The sequence below is a fragment of the Gossypium arboreum genome, chromosome 11 (genome assembly GCF_025698485.1).
Source record: "Gossypium arboreum isolate Shixiya-1 chromosome 11, ASM2569848v2, whole genome shotgun sequence".
In the NCBI taxonomy this organism is placed as follows: domain Eukaryota; kingdom Viridiplantae; phylum Streptophyta; class Magnoliopsida; order Malvales; family Malvaceae; genus Gossypium; species Gossypium arboreum.
In genome coordinates this window covers 4,046,829-4,067,605 of record NC_069080.1, presented here as the reverse complement: position 1 = coordinate 4,067,605, position 20,777 = coordinate 4,046,829, and the positions used below count along the sequence as shown (strand labels likewise).

The 20,777-nt window shown below is 36.6% G+C and overlaps 4 protein-coding genes across 6 annotated transcripts; 1 reads left to right on the top strand and 3 right to left on the bottom strand.

Moving 5' to 3' along the window:
* Positions 1-346: 346 nt before the first annotated feature.
* Positions 347-6,642, bottom strand: LOC108478817 (histidine kinase 1-like). The gene is made up of 13 exons (XM_017781273.2): positions 6,179-6,642; positions 5,842-6,084; positions 4,958-5,755; positions 4,526-4,773; positions 4,281-4,440; positions 3,757-3,883; positions 3,543-3,632; positions 3,253-3,447; positions 3,074-3,143; positions 2,887-2,929; positions 2,583-2,723; positions 1,172-2,305; positions 347-1,016 (listed from the first exon to the last, which is right to left on the bottom strand). Exons 1-13 carry the CDS (start codon positions 6,437-6,439, stop codon positions 801-803), a joined length of 3,726 nt encoding a protein of 1,241 aa, XP_017636762.2. The 5' UTR covers positions 6,440-6,642; the 3' UTR covers positions 347-800.
* A 4,131-nt stretch (positions 6,643-10,773) lies between these two features.
* On the top strand, positions 10,774-14,941 carry LOC108479443 (oligopeptide transporter 7-like). The gene is made up of 6 exons (XM_017782040.2): positions 10,774-11,255; positions 11,356-11,953; positions 12,607-13,176; positions 13,438-13,693; positions 13,891-14,073; positions 14,173-14,941. The coding sequence occupies exons 1-6, from the start codon at positions 11,216-11,218 to the stop codon at positions 14,785-14,787; spliced, it is 2,262 nt and encodes a 753-aa protein (XP_017637529.1). The 5' UTR covers positions 10,774-11,215; the 3' UTR covers positions 14,788-14,941.
* Positions 14,942-15,027: 86 nt separating this feature from the next.
* On the bottom strand, positions 15,028-16,288 carry LOC108479444 (thiosulfate sulfurtransferase 18-like). 2 transcript variants are annotated; one of them, XM_017782042.2, is made up of 6 exons: positions 16,168-16,288; positions 15,964-16,044; positions 15,811-15,890; positions 15,672-15,742; positions 15,502-15,555; positions 15,028-15,372 (listed from the first exon to the last, which is right to left on the bottom strand). In XM_017782042.2, the coding sequence occupies exons 1-6, from the start codon at positions 16,185-16,187 to the stop codon at positions 15,238-15,240; spliced, it is 441 nt and encodes a 146-aa protein (XP_017637531.1). In that variant the 5' UTR covers positions 16,188-16,288; the 3' UTR covers positions 15,028-15,237. The 2 variants fall into 2 exon arrangements, with proteins under 2 accessions (XP_017637531.1, XP_017637530.1); XM_017782041.2 differs by lacking the exon at positions 16,168-16,288 and having other exon boundaries at positions 15,964-16,106.
* Positions 16,289-18,670: 2,382 nt separating this feature from the next.
* LOC108478310 (thaumatin-like protein 1) lies at positions 18,671-20,359 on the bottom strand. Of its 2 annotated transcripts, none has more exons than XM_017780757.2 (3): positions 19,911-20,359; positions 19,122-19,788; positions 18,671-18,990 (listed from the first exon to the last, which is right to left on the bottom strand). In XM_017780757.2, exons 1-3 carry the CDS (start codon positions 19,981-19,983, stop codon positions 18,945-18,947), a joined length of 786 nt encoding a protein of 261 aa, XP_017636246.1. In that variant the 5' UTR covers positions 19,984-20,359; the 3' UTR covers positions 18,671-18,944. The 2 variants fall into 2 exon arrangements, with proteins under 2 accessions (XP_017636246.1, XP_017636245.1); XM_017780756.2 differs by having other exon boundaries at positions 18,671-19,006; positions 19,911-20,358.
* Positions 20,360-20,777: the final 418 nt, after the last annotated feature.

Sequence of the window (20,777 nt, the reverse complement as noted above, 5' to 3'; positions counted from 1 at the left end):
ATAAACATGGACGAACTTGAGCAAAAATTTAAGTTCATATTTTGAGTCGGTTAGACTTGAACAAGAATAAAATATATTAATATCATATTCGAATCCGATCTAGTCTAACTTATGGACACCTCTAGTTTATTTATTTACGATAATGACTGGGAAAGTATATTAAAAAGAAAGTGAAGTATTACTTATATATCAACAAGGATCAAATCTGATGAGTATCTTTCCTAAAGGAATCAAACCTTGCTGGCAATCTTATTACAGCCATAAACATTCACATGTTAACTCTAAAGAAAGGCTCACACCATAGCATCATGCTTTGCACTAAAAAATAAAACCACTATATAATTAATTTAAGCAAATGCAAGCAATTATTGCAACATCATTAATTAATTAGTGTGCTACTGGTACAACATTCTACCTAAATCTACATTTAACTTTATTAGTTGTGTCCTCACCCTATATGCTTTCTCTTCAAAAAAAAATCTAATATATATATAGTTATAGCTATATATCATATATTATGTATCCAATAACAATACAGATAGATTAATACTTGGGCTTTGGGTATTTACAGGGTTGTCTTAAGACACTCAAGCATTATCTTATTACATTAACTAAAGAAACTACCCAAGCATTAGATAAAACCACTTTCTAAGACAGGAAACTTGGTCATACTCCTAGGTATACTAGACATGTTAAACGAATGCTTTTTCCTCTCTCCACAAGAAACTTGTATCCATCTTTACATCGGAAGCCGCCTATCACATTCTTATTTGGTTACCGATTTTGTCGAGCAGGAAACTTTAGGCTGATCTTTTAGTGAGTGAAAGAATGGTGGATACCATAAACTTGTAGTCAATTGGCTTTGTTAGATAAGCATCCATGCCAACCTCCAAGCATTTTGCTTCATCTGATGGCATTGCATGGGCTGTCAAAGCAACAATCGGAATGTGCCAACCCATCCCTGCTTCTGATTTCCTAATTGCTTTTGTTGCTTCATATCCATCCATCTTTGGCATCTGTTTAACGTGAAACACAGAAAAGTTAACTACACTACAAACATAACAAAGTTGGGAAAATATATGATTAAATGCTCTGTGTGTGGGTCAGCATGAAGCTTTAAATTAGTGGATATGTAGCACTGTTGTTATGTATCTCCCAAGTGGTTTCTTACTTGACAGTCCATTAAAATCAAATCATATGGAGGGGAATCACTAATATCTGTCTGCGATCTATTCCTTCTTTCTTGCAGTGAGGACTCCGTTCTGTAGTCTTTTCCAACAAGCTCGCAGTTCAGCGCGTCCACTGCCTGCAGTCCATCTCCAACAGCAATTACCGTAGCTCCCATTTTTTCCAGCATGATGGTTGCTACCCTTTGGAGAACAGGCGTATCTTCTGCAAGCAGTATCCGTAGACCCTCTAGAGATTTGTCTCCGTTTGCTGCCTTACTTGTATATGAATCGTCTCCATCTTTAGTGCTGCTGCCGACGTGATGTTGCTCTGGAGAATTGGAATTTTCACATTTGGCATCTTCAGTGTCATGTAACTTGGGTGTGATGCCATTACATTCATCTTCTTCTGCCTTTAGATTGTTCACTTCTGAATCTAAACGCGTCAATTCAACTAGGCAATTCTTAGTTGTCTGGCAATTCAATGTGTTGGATTTTATAGTTCCTTCTCCTTCTGGTTTATCTCCAGTGTGCACACAACTTATAGAATTAGCTCCACCCTTTTCAGAACTATCAGAATCATCAGAGCTGCAACTCTCGAAATGAGTTGAATCGATTTCAAGACATTCATGAGAACCACCTTCTTTTCCATTTGGATTTCTCTTGTGAAGTTCAACATATCTCTCCTTTACGACAGCTTCCAAAATATGAAGCATTTTTGCCTTGTACAATGGTTTATTAACCATCAATATATGTCCTTTCCTGCGGAGCTCCATCTTTATTGCATTGGAAGTATCATGATTCAGCATCCATGCAAATTTCACTCGGCCAGAGAATCTGTCAAGAAAATTAAGCTGTTCTTTCCATATATCAGTGCTCAAGTCAAGCAGGCCCAGATCAACAACTATAATGTAAACTAGGTTCCTCATGTCTTGTAGGCCGTGTATCTTAGATCTCAGAGGTTCACCTAGTGAATAATGATTGTCAAAACCGCAATTACGAGTTCTGACATGAAACAGTTCATGAAGAATTTGTGTCAGTTCATTCCACTCAGATGCTTCCAAAGCGAGCACTCCATTTCTAGACAGCCACTTGGACATAATCAATCTTCCCATGTTGCCTTGTATGGCAAGGATCACCTGCATTCACGTTTTATGTGTGTTAGATTCTAAATTGTTGTTTTGAGCTATCTTGTCTCGGTTGATACTCGGGCAAGCAGAATGTACAAATTTTGGTTTTCTAGGACAAGGTTTAGATAGAATAGAATATTAACTAAAGTGCTCTCTCGTAAACCTGTCACGGATATAAGTGAAAGCTGTAATATTGAGTCTCAAGATGTATTGTGTTTCATTTATGCAAATTAGAAATCAGACTTAGAAGAGTGTTTGCAGCTCCAAAGAGCAAAGCTTTACTCACCGCTACATTATGCTTCGAAAAATCCATTTGACCATGTTGTTCTGTGCTATCTGCAGGAGTAGTGAGCAGCAAGAATAGTCTGATTAGAGTTCCTGGACCATCCTTTTTTACAACCTTGATTTCTCCACCCATCTTGTTAACCTGTCATAGACAGTACGAGGCTATGATGAACTAAAAAAATGGAGAGATGGAATTCATCATATTCTGTGCAGTTGATCATAAAAGATGGAAAAAAAGTTTTCATTTTCTTATCAATTATTCTTTTTTGTGTTCAACTTTACATGTACAAAGACACTTCACTTACCAAGGTTCTCACAATGCATAGTCCAAGACCAGTGCCACCATGCCTGGAAAAAGAAAAGAACTTAGGATGAAATCTGTACATTACATTTCTTAATCTCTCTATGGATTTCTTCCACATTAGATTTCTTTCCATTTTTTTTCATTGATTCGTTTATAAATGTCCGTTTGATCTTGCTTGAAGTACTTACGTCCGAGTTGTTGAAGGATCAGCTTGCTCAAAGCTCTCAAACACAGATTCCCATTTGCTTGGATCAATTCCTGCAGATCATGGAAGATACAGATTCCCATTTGCTTTCCTCGAAATGAAACATTTTATATTTACTGTACAGATATAATTCCTACGGTATCAAAAACAAAAGAATCATACCACTGCCAGTGTCATCAACTTCAAACCAAAGAATAATTTTCTTGTCTCTCTTGTTGGCTGCCTTCATATGGTTTCCATGTTGCTTCAACTTCGTCTTTAATGCAGACAGTGATTTCTTCTGAACACGAGAAAACTTCGCAGAATCACTAGATACACTGGGATTCTCGCACCATCCACGCAATATAATATGACCCGCTGAAAGCCATTTCCAAACAGTTAATCATGCAAGTTGTCTCTAAAGGTAAGTTACAAAAAAAAAAAAAAAATGAGCATCTAAGTGTTCAACTTACATGTTGTGAACTTGATGGAATTGCTTACTAGATTTGCAAAAACTTGAACAACTCTGGCAGAGTCTCCTCTAACAAACTTCGGAATATCATCTAAAATCATTTAACAAAAAGAAAGGAAAAATGTTTTTTTTTTTCAGATATATGTCGATTTTTCATTGTTTATCATAACTTTTGATTAAAAAAATAATGTCTCACCCACAAGTTTGAGTCATACCAGAGAGATCCAGAACAGTCTCCACATTGTGGTTTATGCACTGTACAGAGAACATATCAACAAGTCCTTCAAGTTCCCGTCCCAAGTCAAACTCAGCTTCTTCCAACACCAGTTTTCCTGATTCAACCTATCAAATATTTGGAGAACAATGACCTGGGTGTGATTTTCTGGGTCTGAAGGTGCACCATGAAAGATAAGTTCTATACTGTATGATAACCAATAACTGCTCCCAGCTATGTTAACTAGACCTGTAATAAGTGCCAGATACAGATATATGTCCAACACAGATTCGTAGACATGTTGCCCAGAAATTTATCAGATCACACCTTGATGTATATAATCGTGCCTACAGGGAAGTTGAAAAACACTGTGCTAGGTGGAGTTACATAACAGTAACCACTTATTACTTAATATACTCTTATTTTTATGTTCAAAACATGGTCTTTTGATCTTAAGAGCTGGCTATGCATATATTTACTTGATATTTCCAATTCCTTATATAACTGGTTTGTCCTATGTCATACCTTGCTCAGATCCAATATGTTGTTGAGAAGTCGAAGAAGAGCTGTTGAGCATTTACGGATCTGGGTAACCATTGCGTACTGCTCATTTGAAAGCCGGTCATCGCAGATAAGAATGTCCAACAGGCCAATAACAGCAGCCATAGGTGTCCTTAATTCATGACTGCAACACAATAGATCCATAAGGCGCAGGCACGATGTGTAACAAGGAGGGAAAAGTGTAGCTTGTAAGGATTGAAATTGGTTACCTCATATTTGCAAGGAATTGGCTTTTATAGTTGCTTGAAGCTTCAGCTCTTCTTCTTGCATCAAGATGGCTTATCAACTCAGCTCTGAGTTTCATTTCCTTTGATACTCCATTTGTAAGTATCAAAATACAGACACATCCAGTAACTAAGATACAAACAGATGCAGATATCAATATGACCAATGTCTTCAATGATCTTTCGTCAACCTTCCCCATTATGTACTTTCTTGGAATGATTATGACTCCAACCTGCACCGTCTCAGACCTGTAAGTGTCTTATTAAACAGTTATAAACAATACTCCGGTTAATTATATTTGTATTCTGATTGAAACATAAAGAGGTCACCTCTGTGATATGATATCTTCATGTATCCTATGATCCAAATGCATTATTTTAATGTTAGGTAAAGGGCGAAATATTTTCTGAACTTACCATAGGTAATCGTTTTAGGTTGAGAAAAAACGAATCGATGTAATAATTCTCGCCACCAAGATTGGCCTTCTCCACATGAACCACATTACCAGGAGGATACTTGTTGCCATAGGTTTCTCGTAGCCACTGTGCTCCCATTCGTATCACATAATCCTCTGAATCAACAGCCATCATAAGCTTAGGCCCCTTTGTAGTATTTTTTAAAAGAGGAGCATTAGTGGATGTAGCCAGTAAGTAACCCTCTTGTGAGGTCAAATATATGTACCCACTATGCACTTCAACCAGCTCTTTCATCAGCTGGCCTACACTATAAAGTGCAGTGGTGACACCAACAACAGCTACAATACTCGTGTTGGTAGAGTCCCAAACTGGCAGTGCTGCAGAAAGCAACGGTGAATCTGTATACTTGCTGACAGACACATGCCATGAAGCTACCCCATCAGGCACTTGAGAAGGGCCTGCTATATTGATAAGCTCATCCGGTGGAATTGGCAGTGCCTTCCCTGTCTTTTCCCCAGTGACAGGATCAAGTGGTTCACGATACCATATTGCAGAAACGTTACCACGAATGAACTGGTCGTTCCACCCTTGTCGTGATGACAACATTTTGCTGCCATGAGACTGGGTGGCACTGATTGAATAATTTGAAAGATCAGAGTAGATATAGAATGTGTTGTTATTCTTGTGATCTCTATGGAACGCCTGGACAAATCCATTCTTGTAATTTATGGTTATGGCATTGAAAGCTTTACGACTGGCGAATAGTGCCCATGTTATGTCTTTCATCATTTGATAAAGCTGCTAAGAGACTGCAACAAATCAACCAAAAAAGAAGGAAAAACAAAGTTGGGAAACAAGAAAATAAGTGTACATCAAGGGTCAACCTCAACTTGTTCTGCCTGAGTGGTAGGCTTGCTGTACCGCCTGATAACATACTGTGACAACTGGACCTGTGCAGTTGTTATTTCTGAGGTAGAATTTAAGATGCCCCACATTCGTAAGATCGGACGCTGAAGAAGTTCATAACGAAGACCGAAAGCTAAGGTGTTTAGTGATTTTGTTGTGTACATCTTTGTAAAATGCCAAGTTAGAACTGTCAACAGCCCAATTAAAATAGCTAGCATGACCTGAAAGGGAAAGAAACAAGAGAAATCATCTACATATGATTTGAGGTTGTAGTGTAAGTCTAAAAAGGAAAGGACAATCTGAAAATAAACTAACCATGATTGCAAGGCGAACTACAAAAACACTGTAATATGATGAGAGACAACGAGCACTTGCATACTGGAACTCTTCCTGTTCCACATCCCTATGAAAAAACCTACGTACTTGGCCTCCGGGAGCTGTTTTCCTCCCACAAGATGAAGCTAAACCTGAAATTCTATTCAACACCTTCCTCAAAGGAGTACCCATTGGGGAGGCTACAATTGGTGAACTTTCACAACTTGTAGTAGGAGATTTTTCTGTCATTTCTGAACCCATATGAAGAACTCTGCGTTTGTGTGCGCAGATTTAACAAACTCGTATGTGCAATGCATTTGTATACGTTTTAATCTTAAGTGGGGGAGTGTTCTTAATATACTGCTTTCTTTTGTCATTTCCCACTTTTCTTTTGAAGACAGCAATGCGCGACGACTTACAATTTTCACAAGTGGGGGAGCCATTCCTCATCGGCAACATATTTTCTATTAAATTATATCTTCTGATGTGTCAACATTTTATGCTGAAAGTTAGAGCTAAAAAGCAAAAATTTTCAATATTCTAGTGCAAGTTTAAGCATCAAAACAGGTTTACAAACTTCAAGCACAAGCATAACAGTCAATTTCACTTGAATGGGGTAGTGACAATTAATGTCAAAACTCGTCTTTCGGTGATTTATATATACATATATATGATTTGTTTAACTTCAATCGGCTAGCCTAACTAGGTATATAAGAAAAATTAATGTGAAGAGCCAATGATTACATTCATTTTATTTTAACAGATGAAGACTTCGTTGATCTTTTTCATCCTCTAGACTTAGCTTTTCTGATTCCACCAGGGCTTTAAAGCATGCAGCATGACATGGTGTCTACCAATAAATGTTGCACACACTCACTGTTCCTTTCTTGTTGCCTTACTTGACAGGGAAATATATGATACTATTACATCAATCATGTTTCATTCCTTTGTCTTCACTAAGGCAATAACCAGATGGTGGTTTCACAAACCTTCCAAAAAGACCCACTTTTCCTGCACTTGGCACGACCTAATACATCACCTTCATTGTTTGTTAAAAGAATATCCAAAGATAATCTTTTCTATGAACATCTTTTTCATTAAAAATAAACTACAAAAGTAAATTTATGGGTGTTAATTAAAATAATATCAAACATAGAATAATATCCATGATGATAATCGTTTTCTATGGACATCTTTTTCATAAAAAGAAAATATGGAATATTAGTAAAGTAAATAGATAGGTATTAAATAAAAATTAAGCCTCCAAAGAACAAATCCTGGTAGAGAGGAAAAGATTTTTTTGACCTTAACTGGTGCTAATCTTGATTTGAATGGATTGTTTACAATAATTAGAGATATCTTTTAATAACTACGAGTATGAATTAAATCCACATATAATAAACGTATATGATAGGTACATAATAACATTCGAGACTCAAGCATATAATTGTACATGATGAGTCTCAAATTTAGATATTCAAAATTTATAACTTTCGTTTTTATCAACCGTGTCAAGATTTCATTGGCTAACGAAAATAAATTTAGATGTTGATATAATTCTTTATTTAATATTGCATGAAAAAGGTGGATTGGTTGGAATTTCTACAATGGAAGCTGAGTACTTTATTTGATCCGTAGCTTGGAGTTGACAAATTTTATGGGCATAGAGAGCTAGTGGCATAGATTTAAAGCAAAATCCAATACAACAAACATATCAAATTCACACTATCACACACGTTCCATGATGGTGCACCCATAATTGAATGTCACTAAAAGTCATGGTACATGCTAATTGGCATTATATAGAACCGGAACGTACGTGTACCCCAAATGAAATGGGCAGACGTGATGTGCGCATGGCAAGCTTTGATTTTTTGAGGGGCTATTGGGGGATTCCACTAATCGCAGTTGGGTAATTGGATGTGGCCCCTCATTAGCTGATGGGTTAGGGGGCGGGGGTCCTTGAGAAGACATGGTTGAAACCAGAGCAGGGGATAAGTAATATTTGTTTTCTGTGATGCAAAGGGTAAAATATTTATGATGCTATTCCATACCTAACTATGGGCTACAGCACAGGTATTAAAAAGAACCTAGGAAAATATAGAATTTTGACTAATTTTCAGGCAAAGAATTAAAAAAAAAAAAAGAAGAAGAAAAGAAATGGACAGGTTAGAAAATCAACATCACTATCATTTTAGTTTATTATCCCACTATCAGATATGGGAACACAACAATTATAGCCATTTTGCCATCCATAATATGAAAAATCTAAAGCTTCTTCCTATATGAGCAACAGAAGGCTTAGGCTTCGTTTGGATAGGTGATTGACTGCGGTGAGGTGCGTTTAGCTTACTTTTTGTCTCACGCTACAGTATCGCTACAGTATCTAATCTCACCGCCACCACTATTTTTACACTAAACGTAACTAAACGCACCGCCCATCCAAACTCACCCTTAGTCTGGTTGGCGTCCGATTTTGCTTGTAGAACTGAAACATTAGTATCAAGTACTCCTGTGTCTAACTGGTGATATGTATATATATATGATATCAACCAAATTAGTCCCCAGTATTCTTATGGTTGTGTAATATATGCAGAGTCTAGTTTCAGAAATTTCTAGCCTTGAAAATAAAGTAAGATGCAACATTAAACCTTTTAATGGATTTATCCAATGGGCATCATAATAATCCCCTGATTTGTTTAAATATTAACTAAATGGACACAAGCACTTGCAGTTGCAGAAGAAGAGACGAAAACTGTTGAAACTAAATTGGAGGTTAAACTTTTTGGTAAAGGATACTATGGAGTACCTATTGCAAAACTCAATACTATGGAGTACCTATTGCAAAATTAAATCATTTTTATGACTAAAAATTGATATGATTAATGAAATATTAATAATTAAATAGTTATATATGACATTTCATGTGTATTTTTTGTTAACATACATGGATTAGTTTTTAACAGTAAAAATAGATTAAATTTTTAATGGAATGACCAATTTACTTTTTGATCTAATGTACATAGATTAATTTGTTCATTTTTTTATGTAAAATGAGCAATATGCAACCCGACTCCTAATATAAGGACTTCCATGTACTTTTATCAAACTTTTTAAATATAAAATCAAATGACAAATAACCCGTCCATTTCTTTTCTTCTTCTTCTTTTTTTTTTTAATTCTTTGCCTGCAAATTAGTCAAAATTCTATATCTTCCTAGGTTCTTTTTAATACCTGTGCTGTAGGCCATAGTTAGGTATGAAATAGCATCATAAATATTTTACCCTTTGCATCACATAAAACAAATATTACTTATCCCCTGCTCTGGTTTCAACCATGTCTTCTCAAGGACCCCCGCCCCCTAACCATCAGCTAATGAGGGGCCACATCCAATTACCCAACTGCGATTAGTGGAATCCCCCAATAGCCCTTCAAAAAATCAAAGCTAGCCATGCGCACATCACGTCTGCCCATTTCATTTGGGGTACACGTACGTTCCGGTTCTATATAATGCCAATTAGCATGTACCATGACTTTTAGTGACATTCAATGTGTGATAGTGTGGAAAGGATAAATTTTAAAATTATATATAAATTTTGATTTAATGTATAATTAAATATATAAATTTTAATTTGATATAATTATACATAAGAAACTCTAATTGTAGTTCGATACATATTTGAAACTTTAATTTTGATTTAATCATACACATTTAAGAAATAAATACAGTAATTTATTTTTATATTAGATAAATATAATTATTCATGTATGCAATATATAAACATAAAATGATGTTATATCAATACTTGTGTTAATAATTCACAATAATGGAATCAAATCAAAATTTTAAGTATAAAATTACACAAAATCAAAATTCATATATATAATTGCATATTAAATCATAATTCATATATAATTTTAAGATTTATTGTATTTTCTAACCATAAAAGATTTCTTCAACTTGAAGTAAAAAGTCTTTCTTAAACAAAACAAGATTAAATTTTATAATTTTTAATATCATATCAATTAATCTAAATCTCATTATACATTGTATCCAATTAAACAAAAACTGGCTTTGCCTATAAGATCCTCCATGCAATCTCTTATTTCTTTCCACCCAAAGAATATAAATGTGTGCATTCCATGCAATTCTAATTATTGTAGACATAATGGATTTTCCTTTACCATTGATGAACCTCCAATCAAGTTCGGCCTGGCAAGTAGAGTGACAAACATCCCATCCATTAGCTTGCAGAGCACAACGTCACACCTGCTTGCGGTAAAAGCAGGTACAGAAAAGATGATCCCTAGTTTCATTCTTTTCCCTGCAAAAGACAGCTTCATAGCAAGCAAAGCAATAAAAGAATACTTAGGGAGTGTCAGGCTTGAACTTTGAGATTATAGACGGCCCAAAAAAATATTTTTTGAACTTCATCATAAATATTTTATCTCTTATGATTCTAAAAAATTTTCAACTTTTATTATATTATATTTTATAATTTTTTAAAAAAATTAATTTATTTTTCACCTAAAACTCCAAAAATGTTAACAACAGGTTTAAGAGTATGAGATTACCCCATACAAGTTTGTACCAAGGAACTTTCTCCTTATGATTTCTCAATTTGTCCCAAACTCTACTTACAATGACTCTATCGCGCTGCAGCCCAAGATTTGAAACCTTTAGTAATTTCTGCTAAATCCAACTATGCTCCTGCTAAGGCTGCAATTGAAGTACCCTTCTTCCTTTTAAGTCAACCTATTTTCAAAAAATAGTAAAAAATCGACGTGTTTATTATATTCAAATGAATCTTTCCCTACAAGTAGTAAGATACATCCAATGGAATTAAAATGAAAACAAACAAAAGACCCAATATTTTTATTGCGTAATCAATGACGACATTAACAGATTAAACCAATGGTCAGGATTAAGAGCTGCCTGCATTAAGCTTTAGGCAAAGTCCTCATCTTCGGGCTTCCATTACACAGCCGTGGATCAACCTTCAAATTTTTTCCGGGACATCGGAAAAACCGTTACCGATGACAACAGCCACTAGCCCAGAAATCGCTGCTCCTCTGCGTAAGACTTTCCATCTTCTCAACTTCTTTACTTCTATTTTTCCTCAACTTTCTCGCTCTTTCTTTTTGATTTTCCTCCAATCTAAACAACTACTGCGCAGTTCAAAAGTCTCCTTCCGGCCAAAACCAACCCCATGCATCCGGTTCTGTTCCGTCATCGCCGGACGATCCCGAGAGCTGTCCCATCGAGCAGGTGGCTCTCACGGTCCCTACCGCAGACGACCCCTCCCTCCCAACTCTTACGTTTCGCACGTGGATTTTAGGCACTCTAGCTTGCCTCCTCCTTTCGTTTCTCAACCAGTTCTTCTGGTACCGTCGAGAACCTCTCTCCATCTCCTCCATCTCCGCCCAGATCGCGGTGGTTCCTCTTGGCCACCTCTTGGCTGCAACGGTCACCGATCGAGTATTCTTCAAAGACTGGAATTTTGAGTTTACACTCAACCCCGGGCCGTTTAACGTAAAAGAGCACGTCCTTGTTACCATCTTCTCCAATTCCGGAGCAGGAAATGTCTACGCGATCCATTTAGTCACCGCTGTTAAGATATTTTACAAGAAAAGGATGTCGTTTCTAGTGGCATTGCTCGTCGTTTTTACTACCCAGGTGCTCGGTTTCGGCTGGGCTGGTATCTTTCGCCGCTATTTGGTGGAGCCAGCTGCCATGTGGTGGCCCCAAAATCTGGTCCAAGTTTCCCTCTTTAGGTAAGCAAACACGCCATTGATTATTTATTATATTCTTCTTTCATTATTTTTTGCCACCTGTTTTTCTTGTAGTGGCTTACAGCTTTTGTCTACGCTATCTCTTCCATGATGAGATTCTCTTGGACAAGATTCTCTTGCTTGAACTTTTTTACATTTTTGTCCTTGTATTACTGTTAGGATTTTTTTTTAAACTACAATAATTAGGTTTATGTTAATTTAATTTTAAAAAATTACAAAATATCACAAGATTTATTTGAAAATTTTTATTTAAGATATTAAATTATTCAAAAAAATATTTAAGTCTTAAGTGTTTTTTTTTAAATTTAGCTAATGAACTTTAAGCGATTATTTAACGATTGATACGGTACATTAATACATAGATAAAAAATGTTGCTTAGAATCAGTTGACTTGACAGCAAGTATTAAAGATCAGAGAAAAAAACTGTTTTGATTTTGGTTCGACATTCAAAACTAATTCATAGAAGAAAAAAATCTGAACTATAAAAGAAAAGGGGAGTGAGCTTTTGATTGGTGTTAACAAAAAAACTCATACAACAACTATTTTAACCGTCGAGTGATTTAAATAAAAAAGTTCAAATAGTTCAATAATCATTTTGTAGATTTTTGAAGTTAAAGTCACTAAAATCTCACAGGGCATTACATGAGAAAGAGGAGAGAGCTAAGGGCAGATTGACAAGAAACCAGTTTTTCCTCATAGCTTTGACTTGCAGCTTTGCCTACTATGTACTTCCAGGCTACCTTTTCCCAACTTTAACTTCCCTGTCCTGGATTTGCTGGGTATTCCCAACTTCTATCCTAGCACATCAGCTAGGTTCAGGACTTCATGGCTTGGGTATTGGTGCCATTGGATTTGATTGGTCCAGCATATCCGCCTACCTTGGAAGTCCTCTTGCTAGCCCTTGGTTTGCAACTGTTAACATTGCTGTTGGTTTTGCTCTTATCACCTATATCATCACTCCCATTGCTTATTGGCTCAATCTCTTCAATGCCAAGCATTTCCCCATATTCTCAGACGGCTTGTTTACTTCTACTGGGCAGAGTTACAATATTTCAGCTATTATAGACTCAAACTTCCACATTGACATGGCGGCATATGAGCGTGGGGGTAGTCTGTATCTCAGCTCCTTCTTTGCCATGTCCTACGGTGTTGGCTTTGCTTGCTTGACAGCCACTGTTGTACATGTAATCCTTTTTCATGGGAGGTAAGCCACACTAACCTCTTCTCTTGATCCATCAGGCATAATAGTCTCTTCGATTGCAATTGCTCGACCTAGAGGCTTTGCTCTACCATGTAAAGCTTAATCACATTTAGAATGCAAGTGAATTCTGCTCTTTACTAAAGGGCATGTAATTAGAAGTATTACTGAATGGTCATTTTATGCAATCAGGCACAGACTACATAAACTGATATCTGTCAATTCATTACATTCAGCAAGTTAAAGTGACTTATCTTAGTGGTGCAGCGAAATTTTGCAACGAAGCAAATCTGCCTTCCAAGAGACAAAGATGGATGTGCATACAAAGCTGATGAGAAAATACAAGCAAGTACCTGAATGGTGGTTTACGTGTATCCTTATAGTAAACATTGCAGCAACCATATTTTTATGCCAGTATTACAATGATCAACTCCAGCTGCCATGGTGGGGTGTTTTGTTAGCTTGTGGTCTAGCCATTTTTTTCACTCTCCCTGTCGGAGTTATTACTGCCACAACAAATCAGGTATAGTTTTGCTATTTCACAAGTTCTGTATTTTAAAAAAATATATATCATGCAATTTTATCTAAATTTTGCAGATTATTTGCTCACATAATTGAGAATAATTTTCTTCCACTCAGATAATGATTGCTTGTTGATTTGACCTTATATTCTGTTAGTTTTGTTTGGGTATTTTGACATGGGTAAATTTTCTTTTGAAGACACCAGCTTTGAATGTGATTACAGAATATATCATCGGCTACATATACCCAGGGTACCCTGTTGCTAATATGTGCTTTAAAGTGTATGGATACATAAGTATGAAACAAGGGATTACCTTTTTGCAAGACTTCAAACTCGGTCACTACATGAAGATTCCTCCTAGATCCATGTTCATAGCTCAGGTTCACCTCTTCATGATTCTTTTGTTGTTCTTTTTAAGGTGTTTCCTTCTGTAGACAGATTTACCTATTCATCTTGTCATGGTATGGTATTCTTATCAGGTTGGTGGTACAATAATAGCTGCATTAGCGCATTTGGCAACAGCGTGGTGGCTTATGGATACAGTTCCAGACATATGCGACAGAGAAATGCTTCCAACGGACAGCCCCTGGACTTGTCCTGGTGATCATGTGTTTTACGATGCCTCTGTTATCTGGGGTCTGATTGGACCTCGAAGAATCTTTGGTGATCTTGGCTACTACTCTGCCATAAACTGGTTTTTCTTAGTTGGGGCCATAGCTCCTGTCCTTGTTTGGCTTGCATCTAAGGCCTTTCCAAACAAGCCATGGATAAAACTTATTACTATGCCTGTGCTTTTTGGTGCAACAGTCAACATGCCACCAGCTACTGCTGTCAACTACACCAGTTGGGTTCTTATTGCCTTTGCATCTGGTTTTGTTGCTTATAGATATTATCGTGGCTGGTGGAGCCGCCATAATTATGTGCTCTCTGGGGCACTTGATGCCGGATTGGCTTTTATGGGGGTATTGCTATACTTATGCCTAGGGATGCAGCATGTTAGTCTTAACTGGTGGGGATGTGATTCAGATGGATGTCCCTTGGCTTCTTGCCCAACCGCCCAAGGGGTCATCGTTAAAGGCTGCCCTGTTTTCTGAGTGAAGCAACCGTTATCCCAACCTCTTCCACTTAAATTGTATCATTTGAATGATTCATTGTCCATTGCACATCTGTAAATAAGCCTGTATGATTCATTGTCCATTGCACATCTGTAAATAAGCCTGTAATTAGAAAGCAAAAAGTTTGGATTTACTTCCTTTTTTAGTTTTTTTTTTTTTTTTTCCCTGAACTGCTTTTCAACTTCTGAATTTGGGTTTACAGAGAAGACAATAGGGAACTTGTAGCCAAAAAGCGTGAAGCACGGTTTTCATTAATAATTTAACATATGCGGTTGCAAATTAAGGAGGGGTCAAATCCATAGAGATAGAAGGGGGAAATAATAGTAAATTTGCAGGTACCCTGTTGAAAATTACATGCGGCATTATAAGTTACTAGAATTGCTGCACGGCGAACAAGATGACAACAACTGGCAAACAAACAATCACCATTCACAGCTCTTCATTTGGCTTGTCTTCTACTATTGCAGGCTCCTGTACCTTCTTAGGTTCCTCCATTTTTATAGGATGCCCGTTCTCCACCCAAGCAAGATAACCTCCTCCCATGTCGTGCACATTCTTAAAATCCTGCAACATCATTGTTGAGTATAGTTAGTTACTATCGGTCAAAAAAGCACCATCTGCATTCTTTTCCTTTATTTTTAAGCTACAATAGAAGGAAAGTTGTGTCTCAGAGTTGGAATAGAATGAACTTACAATTTTAAGAAGATCAGCGGTTGCAGCAAGGGATCTCACCCCACTTTGGCAGCCCTATAAGAAAATGAAACTAGTTCAGCCCACTTCAACTCCCACATCATTTATATAAAGAAACTGAAATAAATAAATAAAAATGGAAAGAAAGAAAGAAAGATGAAATCGAAAATTACCACTATGAGACGATCTTCCTCCTTGCAAAGAGATGAAACCTCCTTCAAGAACTCAGGATTCTTCACCCTACCTGCAGCGCCAGAATAAATACTCTGTATAAACGACAGAATTTAAGGACGAAAAAAGAGCTTGCCAGACCTTCTGGTGTGATGAACAAGTATGGGATGTTAAGAATATTCTCTGCTTCCACATGTCCCTTCTCGAATTCTTCCACTGTCCTGTTGTCAATGGAAATGAATCTCAAACCATAAATTTTAAGGAACTTCAACAGAATCCTGTTATGTTTGTTACCTGACATCGATGTAACGGTAGCCTGACTGCAGCAAGTTTTTTGCTTCATTAACATGAATGGTAACAACTTCTGATCCTGAGCTAAAATATATAAGAGAAAAAAGAAAGAAACAACAAGGGAAGACAACAAAAGAAACACCCATATCAAAGTTTTGCACCACCAACTACACTTCCTGAACACGAACAAGGGGAAAAAAAAGTCACCTTAGGTCCAGAGATCCCATGGAGACTCTTTTATATGTTAGTATTTGCCGACTTTCAGCCGTTGTATCTCAGATCCTGCGGCTGTTCCCTCCTATACGTGGTTTTTCTTTTCGGTGAAGAGATAAAACGTGGGCTGGGATAGTTATATATTGTCGTTACTATACTCATTGACCACTGCTGTTGATCGGTGTCTTGCTGCCCAATTTCAGTGGAAGTGGGATGATGCGTCAGGATAAGGGAGTTGTATTAACTTCCTACGAAGCAAGTAGAATGACATGTTGCCACGTGGTCTGGGAAGTGCAACCAAATGTTGATACATACTTTTTTGTCGTTGTTGAATGTTGATACATACTTTAATATATGTCATTTTCATATTTATAGTTATGAATAAATTATACATGGTGGAGGTAGAATGAAATATTACTGTAATTGGATGTGCTTAGTCTGTTCTTGATATGGGGGGCTGATATGCCTTTGATGTGGTAGTTGGGAAGGTAGGTAGGTAGGATCCCTCCTAATGGAGCTATTGACGGAGGTTTGGGCCTAGTTTCATCTGTTAACCACGGGGCTATTTCGACCTCCACTGGCCCAGTTATCCTTGGGTTCAAACCACCCATGATGTTTCCAACTTTACTCTCTTATGTTTTGCCAATAATGAGCGATTCCAAATTTCCATTCACAGGTAATATAACGCGATATATGAGCCTTAAAGAAGGCTATGAAAACGCCGGCGTTTTAGATGAATAAAGCGACTCCTTGGTCCGATATATTGATCGAAGGGATGCTTACGCGATGTCGCTTGTGCTGGAATTATGCAAATACGAGTTTAAAATTTTGTTTGATTAAAATTTATTTTAAATTTATTCATATTATTTTTTAAAAAATATTTGTATTATTTTAATTTAATATTTAATAATTTTATATATATTTTATTTATTTAAATTTTTTATACAATTATTTTAATATTATTTTAATGTTTATATTAGGGTAATATTATAAATTTAAAAACAGGATCGAGTCAAGTTCAGATTTTGAATGTTCAAACTTAAGCCCAACTTGTACTTTAAATAGGTCTAATATTTTTATCAAATCTCTTTTAAATTTCAAGTGAGTCTTCGAATTTAAACAAATAATCTGACTCATGAATAATTTATCTATAACGAGGCTCAATCACATAATAATATGTGACATTAAAAAAAACATAAGCACTGCAAATTGGCTTGACTAGGGTTGACAAACTTTTAATTTCATTTTTTATATTTTGAATATTCTTTTGAAATATTTATATTTATATTTTTATTTTTGAATATTTAGACTTTTTATTTTTAAAATTCTTTTAATATACATTTTAGCTTTTCAATATAACTTTTAAATTTTATATAGTTAGTATATTATAAAAATATTTTTGAACTTTTATATATTAAAAATTATATAATTATTTTGAAATTATTGGTTTTGGTACAAATGAATTTGAAATTATTGATGTAAATAAATACATGACATTATTTATAGGGCTCTATACCGCATGTCAGCTTTTAATTGATTAATATTTTTAACAAAGATAACAATTAAGGGTGAGTAGGAAATATAATTTAAAAATCACTTAACAGAAAAACAAAATAATCGACCAGCTGAATAAACGCGGTCAAACTGTGCATGTTTTTTTGTAACGATTGTTTTGTCACCGCTAGTACGAGGTCTGTGGTGCCGCTTTAGTTCAATTGATTATTGGCTACTTATTCGACGGCGCCCACGAGATTATGATTCATTCGGGGCTCAGAGTTTCAATGGGCTGTCAGTTGGCTCGAGGGAAAGGCTTTGATTTCAGCGATAGAGAGAATTGTATAGGCAAGTAAGGAATATGGGAGTTTACTTTTTAGGAGATTCTATCAGTACGTAGGTATTGCTCTTGGGATCAAGGACACGATCCCAATGAGATTGTCTGGTCTTAAAAGCATTGCCCAAGGAGATATATATATATATATATATATGCGTGTGTGTGAGAGAGAGAGAGAACTGGGACTGCATAATTCCATTATTTTCATAACTTCTTGTCAAATTAATATTTTAGCTCTGGGATTCATTGGCTACATTTATTTGACTGTACCAAGCAGTATTGCTTTGTAGTTAATTTGGTATGAACTCCACGAGTCCTTTAGTCGAGTACCAATTGAGCCACTAGTGATAGAGCCTTACGGAACTATAGGTGCTCAAAACTCTCTACACCGTCTTTAATGTCAGAGAGATTCAAATCCTGGTCGTTAGATCCACAATGCAGACTAATAGAGAATCGGATATTGGTGGTGGTTCACTCAAAATGACCTTCCACAGCAATCCATATCAAAACTCAGATTCAAGTTCAAAGCATACACTGTTTCCTTTTTAAGTTAAATCTAGTTTTGAGAAAGGGCAATCATGCACCCTTAAAGTCACCTAAAAAAAAGTTATTTCCTTTTACTTTTTTTGAATCTTTCACTTTAGTTAACAAGCTGTGAACCATAGATATTCGATCCAAAAGCAGAAGGATTCTATTTCTGGAACAAAATGATTTACATCTAATTAGGTGCAATGCAAATATGCATGGTTTTGTAGTGGGTGAACTTTACAATCTGGATTCTGTCACTAACTTCTTTCTCACTTGAAACACTACAAGAAGAGAGAAAGGACAAGAAAAATAGTCACAGCAAAACCAAAATGGGTTGGGGAAAATGGTTGGATTCTGGGTGAGTCACCGGTGGCCAAATTTGCTAGCCATTGACTGGCCATTGCAGCTGCCTTCATTGGATCATGATCCAACCCTGATTCCACTGTTGTTCCAGCTTCCTTTAAAGATTTCAAACTACATCCAAGTTAAATGCCACGTAAATATTTATATGCAACTATCAAATTTATATCACATCAAAAGCCCACCACCCCAAATGGTGACAAGCCAAGTTTATGTTATAGAAATTTACCTTGGACCACTAGGACAGAAAGTGATGGTATAATCAGCCCCAGTGCAAGTGAAAGTGCTACTGGCATCATCAAATGCATAGCTATAGGATCTGGGACAAGCTGACTTGAACATTTCTGAGTACATGGATGGTTTGCAAGCAGCTGGACTATTGTAGGCACCATTACAACAGTACTCTGGTTTCCCAAACGCATCGCAGGCGCTCTTACAGCCGCCACCATCGATTCTCAGCTCAGACGGGCACTTTTTGTTCAAATTCGTCACGCAGCCGGTAGTGGCACACTCTCCTGAACCTCCATGTCCTTCCACAGTCAAAGGCAAATTGTAACCATTAACCAGGCTCACGTCATAGAAGTCCTGCGACCCTGAACCGAGCGTAAACTCGGCCAAGGTGGCTGGTGGGGTGACCCCTGCCCCATTGCATTCAACTTGGCCAGAGCCGCAGTCACCTGTAGCGCATGATCCGTGACCAGAGTCGTCGAACTTGCAGCCTGTTCTGCCCCAGAAGCGACCTGACCAACCTGTAGGACCTTGGAAGGAACGAGAACTGCCTTTTTTGAGTTCAAAGCCTGTGCTTTCCAGATTTGGACGTCCTGGATTTGCTAGAATTCCAGGCCATACTGTGTGATCGCATCTATTGATGAATGTGAAAGTGGCAGCCGCAACACCTGGGAAAGGAATCATAGGAAAACAGAGCAACACAGGATCAGATTGGTTTCCTTATCAAATAGATCAGAACTTTACGACATGTGAACAATCCCATTTCTGGAAAAGCGTATATTCACATTACCTTCAAGAAACAGGACCAGAATGAAGCTCAAGAACGTGATAAAAGAATGGTGAGAACTGGAGAACCGAGCCATAGGGAATCTATAGCAATGTCACTGGTGTTTTAATTATTAAGTATTGGTTTTTAATTGCTTTTCTAAAATGAATGGTGTGGCTCAAAACAATTTAAAAAAAAAAAAGAACTTGGTCTTGAGATTAAGCAAAGCTAATGTAGGAAGTGGTGTAATGCAATTGAAGGGTGGTCAAAGGAATTAGAAGAAGAAGCAAAAAACAGTAGTCAAGACAAGGCTTCTTTGCTTTAGCAGATGAGAAAGATCGAGGAAGAATGAAGAAGATGTCCGTAAAGAGCAAACTCCAATGGTTTCCTCTTATCTGTTGAGTGATGGTAATGGTAGTGGTGACGGTAAGGGATCTCATTATGTGCTCTTCATCTCCTATATATAAAGGAAGCATGCTTGAATAAACTTAGGGTGTAACGAGAAACTCGTGTTTGCAAGCTACTCAAATTTAATAAAAGAAATTAGAATTTGGTCATAGACATTGTCGTGTTGAATGCAAGTACAAATAATTAAGTTTGAAGCTAAATACGAAAATCAAGTTAATTTTTTACTAGATAAACGAATGAACTTAAGTAATTCGATTATTATCTCTAATCGAACTTAGTTTTAAAAATAAAACTCGATCCAACTTGATTTAAACTTCACGTCTCAATTTGATAAGTTTAAACTTTATACAACTTTAGCTTGACTCAGCTAAATTATGCTTTGGTAGTGGAAATGACATGCACAAATGAACACCTCATTGTTATTTCTTTTCTTCTTTGGCCCCTCATCCTATCATCTAGCTTTTTCTCATTTTGTTTCTTTAA